A 20,271-nucleotide genomic window follows, 5' to 3' on the forward strand; every position below is an offset into this window, starting at 1 on the left:
GTTGTTGAGATGAAAGCCGGTCTCGTCCCCATATTGTATATGCGCTCAGGTTTATCAAACATGTCATTTTCTTCCAGAATATTTTCCAAATTTTGGAAGTAATGACTTACCTCCTCTTTATTTAATCCTTCAGCTCTGGCTCGTGATAGACCTTAAGGTTTTCGCAGGTTTAAATTGGAATATCTTTTCAAAAAGGCTCGAAAACAATCAATCCCTGCAATCTTATTATCTAAGCTCCAGGGATGTTTGGTATCCTTCGTTTCAACTAACTCAAATGCAGCTTTCCTCACCTGAACAGGCGTCAGACACAATCCTCGTTGCTCTAGTGATAGAAGCCTCTCGACTAAGGCCCCTTCCATTTCAAGTGTGACTATCGTTGGGCGACCAATTTCGTTTCCAACTCGTGGATTTAATCCAGCTTGTATTTCCTTTTTAATTTTTATTTTGCCATGTAGCCCACTGAAAGGAATGTCATATAATTCTGATGCACCTCGAATGCTTAGATGCCTATTAATTACATTGTTCACTGCCGCTCCCATCGCTATCTGATTCCACTTATTATAAATTTTATTTTCTGGTCTTTTCCACGGCATCTGAAATAAACGAATACATTCCGATGAGAATGTGCAGAATACAGCCCTGTCAATAAATTAACCTAATGCATAGACTATTTTATTTTATTTTGTGAGTGAAAACGAATAAAATTCCAAACATCGTTCGACTTATGAGTTCATAAAGGCAGTGTTTGCTTGTGAATACCATGAAATCATAAATGTGAATTTGAGTTAGGAACCATATTGTTTGTTTATCAGAGAGTAGGAAGTTAAAACATTCTCTTTTTTTAAGTCAGGAGAATATTATATTCTGAAATCCTTAAATAACAACAACATCCTTTTTTGCTTCATAATAAGACATTCTTTTTATCTGATTGTGCCCTCGTTCCGAGGTGGTGCAGCTCTTTTCAGGCACACCCCCAATGGAGGTGAGCTGCATGTACCATTTTCACGACATACCAGCTCTCCTGCCATTTACAAATCTCTGGCAGTACCGGGAATCGAACCTAGGCTCCCCGAAGAGGGCAGCTAATAGCGCTAACCATTACTCTACGGAGGCGGACAAGACTTTTATTGTAACACAATATTGCTATTTAACTGCTTAAATTAATATAATTCCTCCGATCGAAATTGTACTAGCGTATCGAAATTGTACCTCTCTGCTGATCGAAAATGTACTGTTGGTATTACTGTATCTATCGTCACATACTATCCCTGCATGCCAACAGATGGCAGCACATGTCACGGAGGAGTTCTCTGTGGTAGTGCCAGCACACGCATAAATAAACAGCTTGGTTCTAACCTCACAATATCATTGTCTGCCAGCCTGTGAAAACTAGGCAGTTTCATAACAGAGCACAAAACTAAGCAAGTCAACTCACCTTGCTACAAGAAGAAATATGTATCTCTGAAGCACAAACTGCTGTATTCCTGACACAACCACTAGCAAGTATTACCAACACTCCGAAGTGGAAAATATAATTATGCTAAACCTTAGTTTGATCGAAATTGTACCTATATCGAAATTGTACCACCTTACCCTATGCCCCGATGCTCTTTCTACACATTATATTCCTTAAGACTGGTCACGCCTCACAGCCACATATTTATATGCAGTCCATCAGAATAATTTTTGTTGTGTTAATTTTCCAATGCCGATGTGTAAAGAAAAATGAACCTGAAATACTCTATACTGTAGGAGTGTGTAAGTTATCTATGCAAAGAACATCCCTACAATAAGGTATGGTAAGGTCTATTTTCCTTTACATAAAATGAACACAACGAAAACTATTCTGATAGACAGCATATAAATATGTGGGTGGGATGCGTGCCCAGTCTTAAGGAATATAATTAGTAGGAAGAGAATTCGAACATACGAGGTTTTAAAAGAAAACCATCGATATGCTAAGCATGATCGGATCCGCATATTTGCACAAACAGTTGTTCTTAATAATAAATAAAGATTTATTGCAGCCGATTTGCCATAATGGTACATATATGACATATTCGTTTTAGAATTTGACCTAGATAGTAATACAGCATATTTACATGGTATTGATCAGTCACATCACTCCTTGCTACATTCCACTATTTAATTGGTTCGGTTTGGTCACGTGGTAATGTTATAAGTTCCGCATATATTGTTACATAGTTCGACATGCAGTTTTCATCTGGGTCATGAAACACTTTTCGGGAGCAAATCCTATGGCGGAATCCGTGAACAACAAGCCTGGTTACGACTTGCCTTGTTTCACAGAATGGCTGCGTCCATCTTCTGTCGAGCATTGCATTTGTTGTATAGAATTCCGTCTGCATGTCCCGCTTTTTATTCTGTAGATCATGGAGTAGCTTTTTGTAACTTTCCGTAGTCGTAGTAGTAAAGTTATCCGTAGATCCTCTATGAGGAACGTTTCCCTTGCAAGCTTGCAGGCCTATACCAGTCTGGGTTTGGTTGTCTTCGATATACTGAGGGCTCTTTTGAGAAATCTGAATGCTGTCCTTTCTATCTCTTCCAAGTGTCAGTAGTTAGGAAATTCCCATATTACCTCAAGTCCATACATCAGAAAAAGTGCCATTGCTGTTTCAATTGATATGAGATTTATTTCCAAAATCATCTATAGCTTTTATTGCGGCAGCTGTTTTAGATCTTATGTGTAATCTAAAGCTTCTTCCTGTAACCTGTAGGTTTATGCCTAGGTATTTCAAAATGTTGACTGTTTTCAGTTCCTTGCCGTTGGTCTGAAGCTTCTGGCCTTCCACCTTTTCGAAAAATTATCATTACCGTCGTGTCCTCATTGATTGTAACTTCGTTTTCCTGGGCCCTGTCACTTAATATGTCTACTGCCTTTTGAAAGTCATTTATCTGCTCTGAAGCAATTGCCATATCATCCGCATGTGTATAATTTAGCCTTTGTTGTTTCTCGGATTCTGTCACCAACATCATATGTGTGCACATTAAATAGAGTGGGACTCAGGTGAAGTACTCCTTTCGTTCTTGTTCTGCCTGTTACATACATACTACATAGCGTTTGCCGTTAGGTTTCTCCAGCGTCATTGTTACATGTCGTAGTACATTCTCTGCTGCCATGAGTGTTGATCTTTGTATACGGAAACCACATTGCTCTTCTGGCAGCTGTATTACTTTTATCCTGTTCTTAATAATGAAGATTTGTAAATCTAGGCACAACTGCACCGTGGACCAGTACCTCGCCGGGGCGGCCTCACCTGCTATGCTGAACAGGGGCCTTGTTTTGCGGAGGGCTGCGGGGGGGGGGGGGGGGGAAGATTGGAAGGGATAGACAAGGAAGCGGCCGTGGCCTTAAGTTAGGTACCGTCCCGGCATTTAGCCGGACAAAATGTGGGAAAAAACGGGAAACCATTTCGAGGATGGCTGAGGAGGGATTCATATCCCCTCTACTCAGTTGACTTCCAGAGGCTGAGTGGACACCGTTTCAGTCCTCATACACGCTTCACATTTTGTTACAGAGCCTGGAATCGAACCCGGGCCTCCGGGGTGGCAGCTAATCACATTAACCACTACACCACAGGAGTTTTCCTTTGTTTGCGAATAATTATCTCGCTCTGTCATACTCGTATGCTTCGTAATATCTATCCTATTGGTTCATTATGGGCCATACCCCAAAGAAGAAGAAAATAAGGAGCCTGTCTGGAACTCTGTTCTCCCTCGATAGCCAGCCGCCGCAAGCGGAGCAAGTAGTGCTTACTCCCCAGAGCAACGAGCTGATGACCCATACGCTAAGCCATCTTGAACCGACCGGCGTGCAAAACTTACAGTACATGTTAGGAGTAAAACTCCTCTCGGTTTTGGGTGAGCATTTACAGTTATTTTATGAAGCATATCGGTAAATACAGCACATTGTGTGCATTTCAATTTTCGCGACTTAGAACCATCCGAAGAAAAATGACTGAAGTGACATATCCTCGTAACGTAAGTTATGTAATAAAAGTAGACATTGCAAACATATCCTCTGGTATTGACAAGTTTTTTTTTGTTTTGTTTTTTTTTGCTAGGGGCTTTACGTCGCACCGACACAGATAGGTCTTATGGCGATGATGGGATAGGAAAGGCCTAGGAGTTGGAAGGAAGCGTCCGTGGACTTAATTAAGGTACAGCCCCAGCATTTGCCTGGTGTGAAAATGGGAAACCACGGAAAACCATCTTCAGGGCTGCCGATAGTGGGATTCGAACCTACTATCTCCCGGATGCAAGCTCACAGCCGCGCGCCTCTACGCGCACGGCCAACCCGCCCGATTTGACAAGTATTAAGGGCTAACTTAAATACAGACTATCCTAGGATACAGGCGAATAAACAAAGTGCGGTGTCGTTCCCTACGTCAGAGGTTCTCAGACTATTATGCGATTGTATCCTTCACTCACGGCCAAATGTTCAATGTACCCCCACGAATGCAATCCCTAAATGATAGGTTTAAAAATACACTGACTGGCAGAGCAAATGCAACACCAAGAAGGAGTGGTCAGAACTTTATGCCAATTGCAGGGTAGACTGACGTCACTGAGGTATGCTCATGATGTGAAATGCGCCGCTGTGCTGCGCACGTAGCGAACGATAAATGGGACACGGCGTTGGCGAATGGCCCACTTCGTACCGTGATTTCTCAGCCGACAGTCATTGTAGAACGTGTTGTCGTGTGCCACAGGACACGTGTATAGCTAAGAATGCCAGGCCGCCGTCAACGGAGGCATTTCCAGCAGACAGACGACTTTACGAGGGGTATGGTGATCGGGCTGAGAAGGGCAGGTTGGTCGCTTCGTCAAATCGCAGCCGATACCCATAGGGATGTGCCCACGGTGCAGCGCCTGTGGCGAAGATGGTTGGCGCAGGGACATGTGGCACGTGCGAGGGGTCCAGGCGCAGCCCGAGTGACGTCAGCACGCGAGGATCGGCGCATCCGCCGCCAAGCGGTGGCAGCCCCGCACGCCACGTCAACCGCCATTCTTCAGCATGTGCAAGACACCCTGGCTGTTCCAATATCGACCAGAACAATTTCCCGTCGATTGGTTGAAGGAGGCCTGCACTCCCGGCGTCCGCTCAGAAGACTACCATTGACTCCACAGCATAGACGTGCACGCCTGGCATGGTGCCGGGCTAGAGCGACTTGGATGAGGGAATGGCGGAACATCGTGTTCTCCGATGAGCCACGCTTCTGTTCTGTCAGTGATAGTCACCGCAGACGAGTGTGGCGTCGGCGTGGAGAAAGGTCAAATCCGGCAGTAACTGTCGAGCGCCCTACCGCTAGACAACGCGGCATCATGGTTTGGGGCGCTATTGCGTATGATTCCACGTCACCTCTAGTGCGTATTCAAGGCACGTTAAATGCCCACCCCTACGTGCAGCATGTGCTGCGGGCGGTGGCACTCCCGTACCTTCAGGGGCTGCCCAATGCTCTGTTTCAGCAGGATAATGCCCGCCCACACACTGCTCGCATCTCCCAACAGGCTCTACGAGGTGTACAGATGCTTCCGTGGCCAGTGTACTCTCCGGATCTCTCACCAATCGAACACGTGTGGGATCTCATTGGACGCCGTTTGCAAACTCTGCCCCAGCCTCGTACGGACGACCAACTGTGGCAAATGGTTGACAGAGAATGGAGAACCATCCCTCAGGACACCATCCGCACTCTTATTGACTCTGTACCTCGACGTGTTTCTGCGTGCATCGCCGCTCGCGGTGGTCCTACATCCTACTGAGTCGATGCCGTGCGCATTGTGTAACCTGCATATCGGTTTGAAATAACCATCAATTATTCGTCCGTGCCGTCTCTGTTTTTTCCCCAACTTTCATCCCTTTCGAACCACTCCTTCTTGGTGTTGCATTTGCTCTGTCAGTCAGTGTATAAGCATTTGGCTAATTTTCAGACATTTTAATTGATTATAACCATTCGTTTAAATAGACGTCGTAAATAAGACGAGATTGTGCAATTAAATTAATTTTTTTATAACACATCACAAGAAGTGTAAGTCTCTGTGTCAGTATCAAGTATAATGCAATGATAATAACGTAACACAGGATACCCTGTTTGTATGAAATTTTCACAAAATGCTATATTTTATTCTCAATATTAAATTAAATTAATTAATGAACATGAAAACGTTTTCGATCTTAATTCTGGAGTTCAGGCATTGTGGACCATCAAAATCTCAATGGAATGGGTGTGTCTGAATGGCGTGACACAGTTTTCTGATGTGCCGTAGTCAAGATGAAAGTTTCAAGTGAAGCGTGGCTCCATATACAGGGTGATTTCTTCCACCGTGTTCAAACTCTAGGGATTGGCCGCGGAGAGGATACGGAACAAAAATGGTCTAATGAACGCATGTCCGGAAATGCATGGTGTCCATGCTAGCGACCATGTATTCAATCATACTTTGTTACAGAGACTGCAGGCCAATACGCGCTGGACCATGCCGCCACAGTTACAGTATGCGTGGCTTCATCCTAGAAGGTGTTACTGTTCCTCATGCGACATGCCCTAGCGCCCTCTCCTTCCACAGTCATTGGTAACGTTGTGTCCGAGTCACTTCTCGTGCTGACACACCGGATAGTGGATGTGTTACACTGTTGTACACAGTGGTTCCGTATTCGACTCGAGAGCTTGCCGACATGGTGTTTACTTTCGGCAAGGCAAATGCCAACAGGCGGCGGGCAGCACGGTTTTATCGGGAGACCTTTCCCCGCCGACAACAACCACAGCATTCAATGTTTGCAACAGTGTTTCGCCGTTTTTCTGAGACAGGGTCGTTTAAGAAAACAGGAAATCATGAAGGACGTACCCACGCTGTTCGGACACAAGACGTGGAGGAAAATGTGATTAACACTGTGGAATTCGATCGCCGTGTCGGTACCATGCAACGTGTGCAGGGCTTACTAGCGTTATGTGGGAATACATCGGGAACGGTTTTGTCACTCGTTTATTCACCAGGCAACCACGATTGCGGGATTTGTGGCATCCATCATATTCAGAGATGAGGCCACCTTTACCAGGAGTGGTATCTTCAACTTTCATAATGGTCATCTGTGGGATTGTATGCAGAACCCCCATGGTTTGGTGCCAGCGAATCATCAGCAGCGGTTCAGCCGGAATGTGTGGGGCGGGATAATTGGTGACCGTGTTTTGGAACCAGTCTTGTTTCCACGTCGCCTAACAGGCCGGAACTATCGGCGTTTCTTGTGGGTGACTTTGCCTCCCCTGCTGGAAGACGTACCATTGATGATTCGCAGGGTTATGTCACTGCTACATGATGGTGCTCCAGCCCACTTCACCGTGAACGTCCGCACGCATCGCAATCGTGTCTTCCCTGGTCGAAGGATAGGACGAGGATGTCCAGTTGCATGACCTGCTCGTTCACCAGATCTCAACGCGTGCAATTTCTGGTTATGGGGACATCTCAAAAGTATCGAGTATGCAGAGCCCATTCCAGATGAGGAGACACTGGAGTAGCGTATTCATGCTGCCTCTGACACTGTTCGGATGCAGCCTGGCCGATGTGAACGTTTGGGACAGAACATGCCTCGGCGCGTACACGCATGCGTGGAGGCACATGGAAACCCTTTTCAACACATACTATAACTAGGGCTGCATAGTGCAGCGCGTATTAGACCGCCGACTCTGTACCAAAGGATGATTGGATAAATGGTCTCTAACAAACAAACCATACGTTTCCGGATATACGTTCATTACACCTTTTCTGTTCCTTATCCTGTCCTCGATCAATCCGTAGAGTTTGTTCGCGGTAGAAAAAATCACCCTGTATACATATTTAACTTTCTTCTTATTTACATCCACATTCCAATTTTTCTTCATTATTTTCCTGAAGGCTGCTTGCGTACCCCACTGAAAGTCTCAGACGTACCCCACTGAAGGCTACTTGTGCATCCCACTAAAAATCTCAGTAATACCCCACTAAAAGTCTCAGGCGTACCCAACTGAAGGCTGCTCGTGTACCCCACTAAATGTCTCAGAAATACCCCAGTAAAAGTCTCAGAAGTACCGCTATAGGGTACGCGTACCACAGTTTGAGAACCACTGCCCTACGTTATTATTGAGTTTTGATAGGTGTTAATCAAAATTGTTCACCACTATTTAATGCCAAACATCCTTTTTGCATTATGTACATTCCCTACCGTAACATACCGAGTCTACTGTTCGAATTTAGAGCCATTAAGACTATATATACATCTATTGATAATTGATTTCTGTTAATTGTTTATGCATCGCACATATTGTGAACACTTTTTTTTTTCAAATGTAGTGTGTTTCAGCCTCCGTGGCTCAGGCGGCAGCGCGCCGGCCTCTCACCGCTGGGTTCCGCGGTTCAAATACCGGTCACTCCATGTAAGATTTGTACTGGACAAAGCGGAGTCGGGACAGGTTTCTCTCCGTGTACTCAGGTTTTCCCTGTCATCTTTCATTCTAGCAACACTCTCCATTAACATTTCCTTTCATCTGTCAGTCATTCCTCATTGCCCCAGAGGAGTGCGACAGGCTTCGGCAGCCGGCACATTTAATATCTCGCCGCTAGATGGGGGCTTCATTCACTCCATTCCTGACCCGGTCGAATGACTGGAAATAGGCTGTGGATTTTCATTTGTAGTGTGTTTCACCCGGCTCGGAGAACAGCCTCGAACACTTACAGGAAATGCAGCTTTGAATTTCTCTTTCCCGATCCCCGTCTGTCCATTCTCGTCCCCAGAAAGTGTTGAGTCACGCAATGCACTCTACTCTATTGCTTGCCAACTACATAGGTCTACATGTCAACAGCCAATAGCGTGCTGGTATCAGTCTACACTCCGTTCACTACTCTCAAGGTTATGATCATTTCTACATACGGAATTTGCGGTGGGAATTTGGGATGCTAATATTAACACTCTTCGCCACCAACGTTTTGTTGCGAATTCAGTACACTACGTCACAGGACATAAAGCGATATGCTTCAAGTTCCCACCGATGATTAACCAAACGGTTTAAGAAACTGAGTGTATTATGCCCATAAATATTCCCTCAGTATTGATTCCCGTCCTGGGAAACGGTTAATTTTCTTGTCTCGGAGACTAAGTGTTTTTGCTGTCCCCAACATTCGTGAAACACACCGCATTATCCTCCACCATACAAATATGCACCTTCTCACACGGGACATTTCATGTGAAATCGGACTCCAAAAATAAATTGAAATAATATATATATAAAATGACTTGTCCTGACTGACTGACTGACTGACTGACTGACTGACTGACTCATCATCGCCGAGCCAAAACTACTGGATATAAAGAAATGAAATTTTGGGGATACATTCATATTAAAATGTAGGTGTTCGCTAAGAGAGAATTTTTGGATATTCCCTCGCTAAGGGGATGAAAAGGGGGGGTGACATTTTAAAATGAGTGTATCTATATCTCAAAACTTTAAAAGTTTACAGATGTAAAAATTGGTATTTAGAATCGTCTTTAAAAATTAGGAAATACGTATATTTTGTTTTCAGAAAATCCCAATAGGAGGGGTGAAAAAGTGTGAAAAATTGGTTGAATGCCTTTAATCAGGATACCGGTACTTATATCTCAGAAACGGAAGATATTACAGACCTGAAAATTGGTAATTTTGATTTCTTTTAAAAATAAAGGAACAGGTTTGTTTTAGGAAAATCCAAGTAATGGGAGGGTGAAAGGGGGGTGAATTTTTAAAATGAGTGTATATATATCTCAAAACTTTTGAAGTTTATAGATGTAAAAATTGGTATTTAGAATCTCCTTTAAAAATAAAGAAACACGTATTTTTTTTCGGAAAATCCTAATAGGAAGGGTGGAAAAGGGTCAAAAATGGGATTGAATGCCTTTAATGAGGCTACTTATATTTCAGAACCTGAAGATATTACAGACCTGGAAATTGGTGTTTGGAATCTCCTTTAAAAATAAAGAAACACGTATTTCTTGTATTTGGAAAATCCAAATAATGGGGGGTGAAAAGGTGGTGAATTTTTAAAATGAGTGTGTCTACATCTTAATACTTTAAAAGTTTACAGATGAAAAAATTGGTATTTGGAATCTCCTTTACTAATAAAGAAACACGCATTCTTTTGTTTTCCATAAATCCAAATAGGAGGGATGTAAAAGGGTGAATAATGGGTTGAATGCCTTTAATGAGGATACATATATCTCAGAAACTGAAGATATTATAGAAATGAGAATTTGTGTATGGGATCTCCTTTAAAAAGAAACACGTATTTTTTTTTTTTTTTTTTTTTTTTTTTTTTTAGAAAATCCAAGTAATGGCGGTTAGACAGGAGTGACAAATTGGGGTGAATTTTTTTGAAATATTATACTTACAGAATATCTGAGAAACGTAAAAAGTTACAAACATAAAAATGGGTATTTGGAATCTCCTGTAAATGTAAAGAAACATAGGTGATTTGTTTTTGGAAACTCCACTTAAGGGGAACTAAAAGGGGGTGAAATTTTAAAATGAGAATTGTACAGTATATCTCTAAAAGCTTAACATGTTACAGAAGTGAAAATGGTATTTTTTATCTCTATTAAAAATAAAGAAACGTATATTTTTAGTTTTCGGAAATACCACTTGGGTGGAGGGGGGGTTAACATGACCGAAAATGGTGCTGAATTCTTTTAATTAGGCTACTGATATCTCAAAAATGAAGATGTTACAGACGTGAAATTTAATATTTGGAATCTGCTTTAAAAGTAAAGAAACACGTATTCTCGGATAATCCAATGAAGGGGGGAGGGGTGAAAAAATTGAAAATTAATTGACTTAATTGTATGAGAATACATACATCTAATTAAAACTAAAGTTGTTACAGACGTGAAAATTGATATTTGTATCTGCTTTAAAAACAAAGAGAAACGCTGTTTGGGGGGAAACCATCTTGGGGGCGAGAGTGAAAAGAAACTGAAGAAGTTAGAGTCGTGATAACTGGTATTATAAGATCCTTTACTATTAAAGAAACAAGTATTTTACCGGAAAATTCACTGGCGGGGGAGGGGGGAGAAGTGTGAAAGGAAGTGAAAAAAGTGAAACCACGTGAACATTGGTGTTTGGAATCTCCTTTAAAAATAAAGAAACACGCCTTCTTTTTTTGGTGGGGGGGTATATAAACTTAACGGCTGTGGGGTGTAAAAGGAGTTGAGTTGAGACCAATTGTTCATAATGTACTTATAAGGAGCCTCCGTTGCTCAGGCGGCAGCGGGCCGGCCTCTCACAGCTGGATTCCGTGGTTCAAATCCCGGTCACTCCATGTGACATTCGTGCTGGACGAAACGGAGGTAGGACAGGTTTTTCTCCGGATACTCCGGTTTTCCCTGTCATCATTCATTCCAGTACCACTGTTCAATATTTCATTTCATTTATCATTCATCGATCATTGCCCCAGAGGAGTGCTTCGGCAGCCAGCTCAGTTCCTATTGTCGCCGCTAGATGGGGCTTTATTCATTCCATTCCTGACCCTGTCAAATGACTGGAAACAGGCTGTATATTTTCGATGTACTTGTTCTGATCATAAACCGATCATTTTTAATCTTTCCTGGGTTCGTTTTCAACAGCCATCTTTTCCTTCGGAGAACGTTCTTAGATTACAGTAGATTCTCCTGGCATATAAATAAGAATTTAAACACATTTGAAATAAACTATAGGAATGAGATTGACCGTCCAATTGCTCACCTCTATAATAAGGTCAATAATGCACGGAAGTATGGCATTCGTATCGCCAGAAATCCCCCGCACTTGCCTACGCGCGACAATGGTGCTGGTCACATTGCCAACAATGACAATGGCAACAGATGTAATTTACCGCCAAGTAGCAGTCTTCCATCTTGCTGTGGGGACAAGAACATGTATAATAATAATAATAATAATAATAATAATAATAATAATAATAATAATAATAATAATAATAATAATAATAATGTTCTGGACCGTCGTTAAATGTGCGGACCGCGCTAGAAACGGGACCTGGACGGGTAATGACTAAGAATGCAGTCCGGCCGCGGGTTCATTACCGGCAAGGCACCCAAAACGACACCACGCCGGATCTCCTGCAGGATTTGATCCATATTTAAAATGTTTATAGGAAAAGATAGCAAAGATTTAGGGACCCAACTGACCGGGTGGAATACCTGGACCTAGCGCGGGAAGTACGAAATCGATTGCTGGAGAGAAAGATTGAAAAATGGGAGGAAACTTGCCGTAATCTATTAGAAAACGAGTCAGATCGCGAATTTCGGCGGATTCTCGCAGAAAACGAGTCAGATCGCGAATTTCGGCGGATTACATATCTAAAACAATAAGCATTCAATTATTAATTTCAGTATAATACCGTAGCGAAGCACGGGTGTCCTGCTAGTAATTTATAAAAATGAAGTAGTTGGAGAGACTTATTGCCGATCAATATCAGCTCCGTTCAACGGTCATTATACAGTATTAAAAGTATAATTTCACGGTTTAAGAAACAATACCACATATCTGACAATGGTCTTCCTAACCTTTATTTTCCTTACGACTGGTAACGCCTCCCAGCCGCATATGGGTATACAGTCCATCAGAAAAATTTTCGTTGTGTTCATTTTCCCATTCTTATGTGGTTAGGAGGTGCGATCAGTCTTACGGAAAATAATGGATAGGAAGAGCACTGTCAGATACGTGGTATTGTTTCTGAGCCCAGAATACATAATTATGACAGTCAACTGTTGGCAAAAATATCATGGACAAACTATTAATTATAACTTTACTATCATTGTAAAAATAATACTCTAGGCTATAGACTACAGTAATAAATGTCTTAAGAATTTAGCTTTCATGAACATGTTCCGGAAATATATTAATTAAATGTGACCTACTTCCCCGTATTAAAAGTATTTTAAAGTCACTACGGTTACCTCTTCAAAGCAGAAGGCGTTTACGAAACGTTGGTGGTGTTCCTGTAATTGTATGAAAATGATTTTCTTTTTCAGTTTTCGAAAATTGCGTCTTAACTTATACAACCGTGCACGAACAGCAGGCAAACAGAGATAGCAATCTGTCTACTTCAGGTTGTGTTGCTACCTGCTTGTTGAGTAGGCCTATCTATATACATCTTGTGGAAGCTCAATTCTGACAATACAGATCATTGTATTATATACCACCAACGTGCTCTTGCACATCTATTCAGACCATCAAACCTACAGCTAGCTCAGTTGCTCTCAATCGCAATTCTTTACTAACTTTATGTTATACGTCATTCACAGTCCCATATATTTGATAAGGCAGATTTATTCTAGAACCTAAACTAAAAGCATTAATACTTTTTCCCATTTTGGATTTTTTTTTTTACAATTGGCTTTAAGTCTCAGTGACACAGATAGGTCTTAACGCGACGATCGTACAGGAAAAGTTTAGGAGTGGGATTGAAGCGGCCGTGGCCTTAATTAAGGGACAGCCCAAGCATTTGCCCGGTGTGAAAATGGGAAACCACGCAAAACCATCTTCAGGGCTGCCAACAGTGGGGTTCGAACCCACTATATCCCAAATGCAAGCTCACAGCTGTGCGCCCCTAACCGCACGGCCAACTTACTCGGTCCATTTTGGAATATAAATGAAATTCGCATTTTAAGTATCATCTCAGCAATATTGTAAACAACCCACATGATTCTTCACATAACTTATAGTTAAAAATATTATATGTATGAAAGTGAAACTTCATTCAGCTCCCCTGTCTCTAAGGATCACTAGAGCCCATTCGGAAGTAACAAAAAAGTAAAGAATATTATTCGGTGGTTTTAATGCCATCTTACGTGAGCATTATTACATCTTGGAATTTTACTTACATAGTCTTAATTTTGACACTACTCTACACCTACTTTTAAATGAGTGAATTTTTAAAGTACCCAAGTTCATTTTTTCGTACTTTTGTCCGACATTGCGTGGAATGTACCACACACGTCAGATGCCACCCACTCCGGCCGGAAGGTGCTTTGCATGGGCTGCACCAAGTTAGCAATAGCCACACGAATTTATTATTATTATTATTATTATTATTATTATTATTATTATTATTATTATTATTATTATTATTATTTTTAATATTATTATTATTATTATTATTATTATTATTATTATTATTTTTAATATTATGATTATTATTATTATTATTATTATTATTATTATTATTATTATTATTATTATTATTATTGTTGTTGTTCCGGGGTATCTGTGGATCGCAGAGGTGAAAGAAGGTGCAGGGATGAATGGGTCTAACTACAATGTCAAAAATTGAATTTAAAACTTAAACTGTAGGTTATATTTTCAAAAACTTCAATCTTAACCATTTTTACAGGTACAAGTAGCAATCATTAAAAAAAGCAAAGCAAAAAAGCAAAGTCACCTCCGTACAGGCCATGAAGGCCCTTGGAGGAGTGGAAGGTTAAGGCTTCCACCATTATTAACCTCGGCACGTGATGGGGTAGAGTGGTTAGCTCTACGCCCGGCCGCATTTGCCCCCAGGAATTAACCTGGTACTAATTTCTGGTGTAGGCTTAGTGAACTTCAGGGCCATATGCACCTCCGGAAGTGGAAATCTCGTTTCTTAAATTATACGACTTCCCGACGGGGATTCGAACCCACGTCCTTCCGGGCGAACCGAGCACGCCTTTACCGCCTCGGCCAGGCAGCCCCTCAGCAATCATTAAACAAGGTGAAAAAATCCAAGATACAGAATCTTAACACTTTGGGTTTTAAGCCCCTAGCCTTACATTTGCTGAGCTACAAGCTCAAATTTACCAAAGAGCACAAATTTACTCAAGGGCAGAAATCCCACAATACATGGAGCACTTGCTCCCTAAATTACAATGTCAGGCCTCCCAGAGGCACTTTTACAACACTTGAAAAAGAGCTAACGTGCTCTCAGTTTTCCAAGCCTACTCAAGGCAACATAGCATGAAACTCTGGCCTTACCAGGCACTATTTAAAAAATAGAAAACTTATTACACAGAGGTATCTAGTATCCAACCTACAGGGCCTTAATGAAAAAGAACAGGTTAAATAAACGGCCCGAGTACAATTTTAATGGAGTCGAAGACTGAGCTCCAAAAACATAAAACCTATAGGCCGCTTGGCCGACGAAACAGGGGCTATTCCCAAACTACTGAGGTTGCACGCATGGAAATAACTTTAATACATTGCAGAAACAAAACGTGGCACCTCAAACCAAGATGAAGGGGAGCTCGAGAGGGTACATCACTCTCTATCCCCGATTTACAGTTAAAGTTTTTACGACGTTTTTACATCAGCCGGAAGAAGATTTACATTTTAGAAAAGTTGGTTACATAGTTAAAGTTTCGGACCTTTCCCTCGGATTAAACTGCGGAGTTAGCAAGAAAGAAAGATGTTATGTGGCCATTACCTGGTAGAAGTTCTAGCAGCTGACGAAGAGGCCTCCTGCCTCCTGCTTGACACACACACTCAGTAAGATGACGATCAGTTGACCAAGAAACGTGAAAATTCGCCGTTTATAAACCCTCGGGGAAAGTTCGAGACCATTCAAGATTAAACTAGCCACACCCTCACAATTTTATTGGTTAATTTAAAAGTTACACTCAAAATCGAAGAAGAAGAAGAAGAAGAAGAAGAAGACTGTGATTGGTAGAAAATTAATTACAGAAATTATTGATTGGTTGGATTCAAAACTGGCAGAAGGAAAAGATAAATGTCGCTAACCCAAAAAATAAATGAACACCAATTAGTAAAAAAAAACTTATGAATACAAAACTTCTTTAAATCAAAAGTTCTTTCACTTCGCACCAGGGTGCATGATCATAGTTTTTAGTAGTGACCTCTATGGAAGAATGTCCAAACTTCTTGATGAATGGCAAACAAAACAAGTAGAAATACAGTCAGCTCAGGAAACTTCACAATAACAAAATTACATCAATTTTAGTGATGGCATCATCTGAGTAAATTTATACGTTGGTGCAGGTTCAGTTTCACGGTTTCACCAGTAGAGGAGTTCTTTTAGGCGTCAGATTTAAATGCGCGGCGTTGGGGTGTACCTCCCGGTACAATTATTATTATTAATATTATTATTATTATTATTATTATTATTATTATTATTATTATTATTATTATTATTATTATTATTATTATTATCCGAACGTCGTTAAAAACTTACTCAATGCACACGCCAGGTAAATAATAGGCTAATACTATAAATTTACATTATTTCAAGGGAAGCTTATCACCATTCCAGCGTTCGCACGCTAATAATAATATTGCCATACAGCGTAGCTAGCCCTGAAATAATGCACACATGTCTAGATACTGACACTACAGTTGCACTGATATCGTTCATCCATGTAAGTGCATGAAGCCGATGACCAAGACATTTCTAGTGTTTAAACTGTATATACTGTACCACTGAGGGTGTTGTTTTCTTCCTATCGTCAGGTGGAGGATGATCGGAAGGCAAGAGAACAAGTGGATAGAGTGTTCAAGAAGTTGGATCTCAACCAAGACGGCGTTATCACAATCGAAGAATTTATCGAGTCCTGCTTAAAGGTGAGTGAAAGTTTGGTTAACTATTAACTAGCATACTTATGAAATAAAGTGAAACCTGTCTGAAAAACTACCCCTATTAAGAAGTCACGTTCATAAAGACCGACTTTTAAAGGAGCCGAGCTAAAATCCCATAAGGATAATGTATTCTACACCTCTATTTGAAGACCACCCCACTCTCCGAACACCGACCAGGCACTTCACTTTTCTAACCTCTTTAAAAGGACCACTTCACAGTGAAATTTGGAAGAGTGTAAAACGCACGAGAAAGACTTATGTCCAGTGAATGGCTGCGCGGTTTGGATCACGTAGCTGTCAGCTTGCATTCGGGATATAGTGGGTTCGAACCTCGCTGTCAGCAGCCCTGAAGATGGTTTTCCGTGGTTTCCCATTTTCACACCAGGCAAATGTTGGAGCTTTGCCTTAATTAAGGCCTTTCCTAGCCCATCGTCGCCATGAGATCTATCTGTGTCAGTGCGACGTAAAGCAAATTATAAAGGGACTCCGTCTTCCTTCGTTCCTTCCTTCCTTCCTTCCTTCCTGACTCTCTATCTTGGGTCGATCAATCAATCAATCAATCAATCAATCAATCAATACTGATCTGCATTTAGGGCAGTCGCCCAGGTGGCAGATTCCCTATCTTTTCTTAAATGATTGCAAAGAAATTGGAAATTTATTAAACATCTCCCTTGGCAAGTTATTCCGATCCCTAACTCCCCTTCCTATAAACGAATATTTGCCCCAATTTGTCCTCTTGAATTCCAACTTTATCTTAATGTTGTGACCTTTCCTACTTTTAAAGACACCACTCCAACGTATTCGTCTACTGATGTCATTCCACGCCATCGCTCCACTGGCAGCTAGTAACATACCACTTAGTCGAGCAGCTCGTCTCCTTTCACCCAAGTCTTCCCAGAACAAACTTTGCAACATTTTTGTAAAGCTACTCTTTTGTCGGGAATCACCCAGAACAAATCGAGCAGCTTTTCTTTGGAATTTTTCCAGTTCTTGAATCAAGTAATCCTGCTGAGGGTCCCATACACTGGAACCATACTCTAGTTGGGGTCTTACCAGAAACTTATATGCCCTCTCCTTTACATCCTTACTACAACCCCTAAATACCCTCATAACCATGTGCAGAGATCTGTACCCTTTATTTACAGTCATATTTATGTGATTACCCCAATGAAGATATTTCCTTATATTAAGACCTAGGTACTTACAATGAGCCGCAAAAGGAACTTTCATCCATCAACGCAGTAATTAAAACTGAGAGGAATTTTCCTATTTGTAAAACTCACAACCTGACTTTTAATCCCGTTTATCATCATGCCATTGTCTACTGTCAATTTTGCTAGACCTTAGGCCCCTTTAAACAACAAGCATGATCATCAAACCAGCATGACTCTCCCTCTAGTCTTATTCTTCAAGCGTTCGTTCCTTCACGAAGGTTTTTTTTTTTTCAGTTTAATAATCTTCACAATTTTTCATGTCGATATGGATTGATGATACGCGGTTTTTCACTTTAGACAATCACGACAAAATCCACCACCAACACCAGCTAACACGATTGAATAATATGTCCATGTCAGCGATGCTTGGCTTTCATATGGACTAAGCAACAATAGTCTACAATCATGATTATCTCTGTTATGATAGCCGGTACGGTAACAATGTATGTTGACTGCTCAGTCCGGAGGCTGGTTTGGACCTCAACAGCTCCGCCATCAGCCGTCATAGGTGGTCCAGGCGTCAATGAAGAGGCGTACTAGAAAAATGAGGAGTGATGTAGCTTCCCCTTGCTATCCTCATCGAGCCAGAAGTTGCTATTACATCTCAGTCCGCCAAGCCCATCAACTGACTCTATAAGTAATATTTTCACACCATTCATAGCAGAGACTGGCTGCATAAGGAATGGTATTACTAGCATCACTCGTACCTCGGTCACTTCCATGTTGGCAAAGCCAAGGATCAGACTGAGGCAGGTCAATGGAGGTAACACTGTAGAAGACATAAATGATCGGATATTGTATTCTCTGTAGCATTTCTCACGGAATATTTACAGACAGTACCACTGATAGCATATTTGAGAAAGTTTAGGCCATCCTCTAAATTACCATTTCATCCTGCGCGAACAACATTATTTATAGCCCATACATACATTCATATATATATATACCGATTTTTCATTAAATGACGATAAATTAAAAATTGCGTTGTAATCTACATGGTTCACATCGTATGCAACATGGTGAGACAGAATGACTGTGATAATTTTCTCCTACATTTCGCAACAAACTACGTGACCCGTGCACTGGGAATTGTGTTCCGAACACTGCGAGGGTAGGTGAAAGTAGGTGTAGAACTGTCCTATCCTGTCGTGTCCTGCTCTACCCTGCCCTGAATTGGGTGGATTTACAAAAATCTACTCTGGGCTGCGCTGCGTTAGTTACTTCACCTGCGTCCCAATGTGCACCCGCCCTAACTTTGGCTCGCAGCATGATCACCAGCTTGACCGATCATGTTACTTGCAGCGAATTCTTACAACCCGTCGTTTGAGATATTGACCTTTGGCAGCAGGCTTGCGGAACGGCGAGGGTCGCAATGTCACCTCCAATATTTATTAACTCTCACTTGGCTGTTTGGCGAGGTTGTAAATGTCTTGTGGACAACCGACTGCAGAAGTAGAAGACTGGAAACAGGTATAAGGAATTCAATTATGCTTTCTTAATCTCTGTAGACTTTTCCACTGAACAAATAATAAAGTTAGGAGAATATAAATTATTCTTCCTTAGAAAATAATAGAGTCCGCCTCTGTGGTGTAGTGGTTAGTGTGATTATTTGCCACCCCCGGAAGCCCAAGTTCGATACCCGGCTGTGCCACGAAATTTTAAAGGTGGTACAAGGGCTAGAACGCGGTCCACTCAGCAGCGGCAGGTCAACTGTGTAGACGGGAGTTTGAATGCTACCTCAGCCATCTTCGAAGTGATTTTCCGTGGTTTCCCACTTCTCCTCCAGGCAAATGCCGTGATGGTACCTAACTTAAGGCCACGGCCGCCTCCTTCCCTCTTCCTTGTCTGTCCCTTCCAATCTTCCTACTCCCCTAAAAGGCCCCTGTCCAACATAGCAGATGAGGCCGCCTGGGCGAGGTTTTGGTCCTCCTGCCCAGTTGTATTCACGACCCAAAGTCTCATACTCCAGGACAGTGCTGTAGAGCTAGGATCTCTCGCTGAGTCCTAGGGAAAAACCAACCCTTGATGGTAAATGGATTAAGAAAGAGAAAAATAGAATAATAGATGTAAATTTTTACACAAAATAGTAGGCCTACAGTTTTTAAGATGTGTCCATTGAGACAGTGTATACAGTATTGATTGGGGTATAATTGGAAGTAGGCCTACATTATTTAAATCCATTTATTTCTTTGCTGACCAATTTACGAGAATATGAATCAACGATTCAGAATATCATGAATTGTACAGTCTAGCTTTATTTCAAGAGAGAACTAAGTTGCAGAAGTTAACAACAGCTGTAAGACTTCAATTGCCAACATATATTTTTGTTCAAATCTTGGATGTTGTTTTCATGCTGTTATGTATTGATATGCTTATTGCTTCTCCTCTGTTACATGCTGTGGCGGCTAACACCTAAT

General features: G+C 41.6%; 1 protein-coding gene across 1 annotated transcript in view; it reads left to right on the top strand.

The window, feature by feature from the left end:
- The window catches only part of LOC137498449 (A-type potassium channel modulatory protein KCNIP1-like), a 341,031-nt gene that overhangs the window by 221,236 nt on the left and 99,524 nt on the right, over window positions 1–20,271 (top strand). The window contains exon 5 of the mRNA XM_068225956.1: window positions 16,515–16,625. Coding sequence (XP_068082057.1) covers window positions 16,515–16,625 — 111 coding nt within the window. The remainder of the gene's footprint in view (window positions 1–16,514; window positions 16,626–20,271) is intronic.

Source organism: Anabrus simplex, chromosome 2 (assembly GCF_040414725.1).
Source record: "Anabrus simplex isolate iqAnaSimp1 chromosome 2, ASM4041472v1, whole genome shotgun sequence".
In the NCBI taxonomy this organism is placed as follows: Eukaryota; Metazoa; Arthropoda; class Insecta; order Orthoptera; family Tettigoniidae; genus Anabrus; species Anabrus simplex.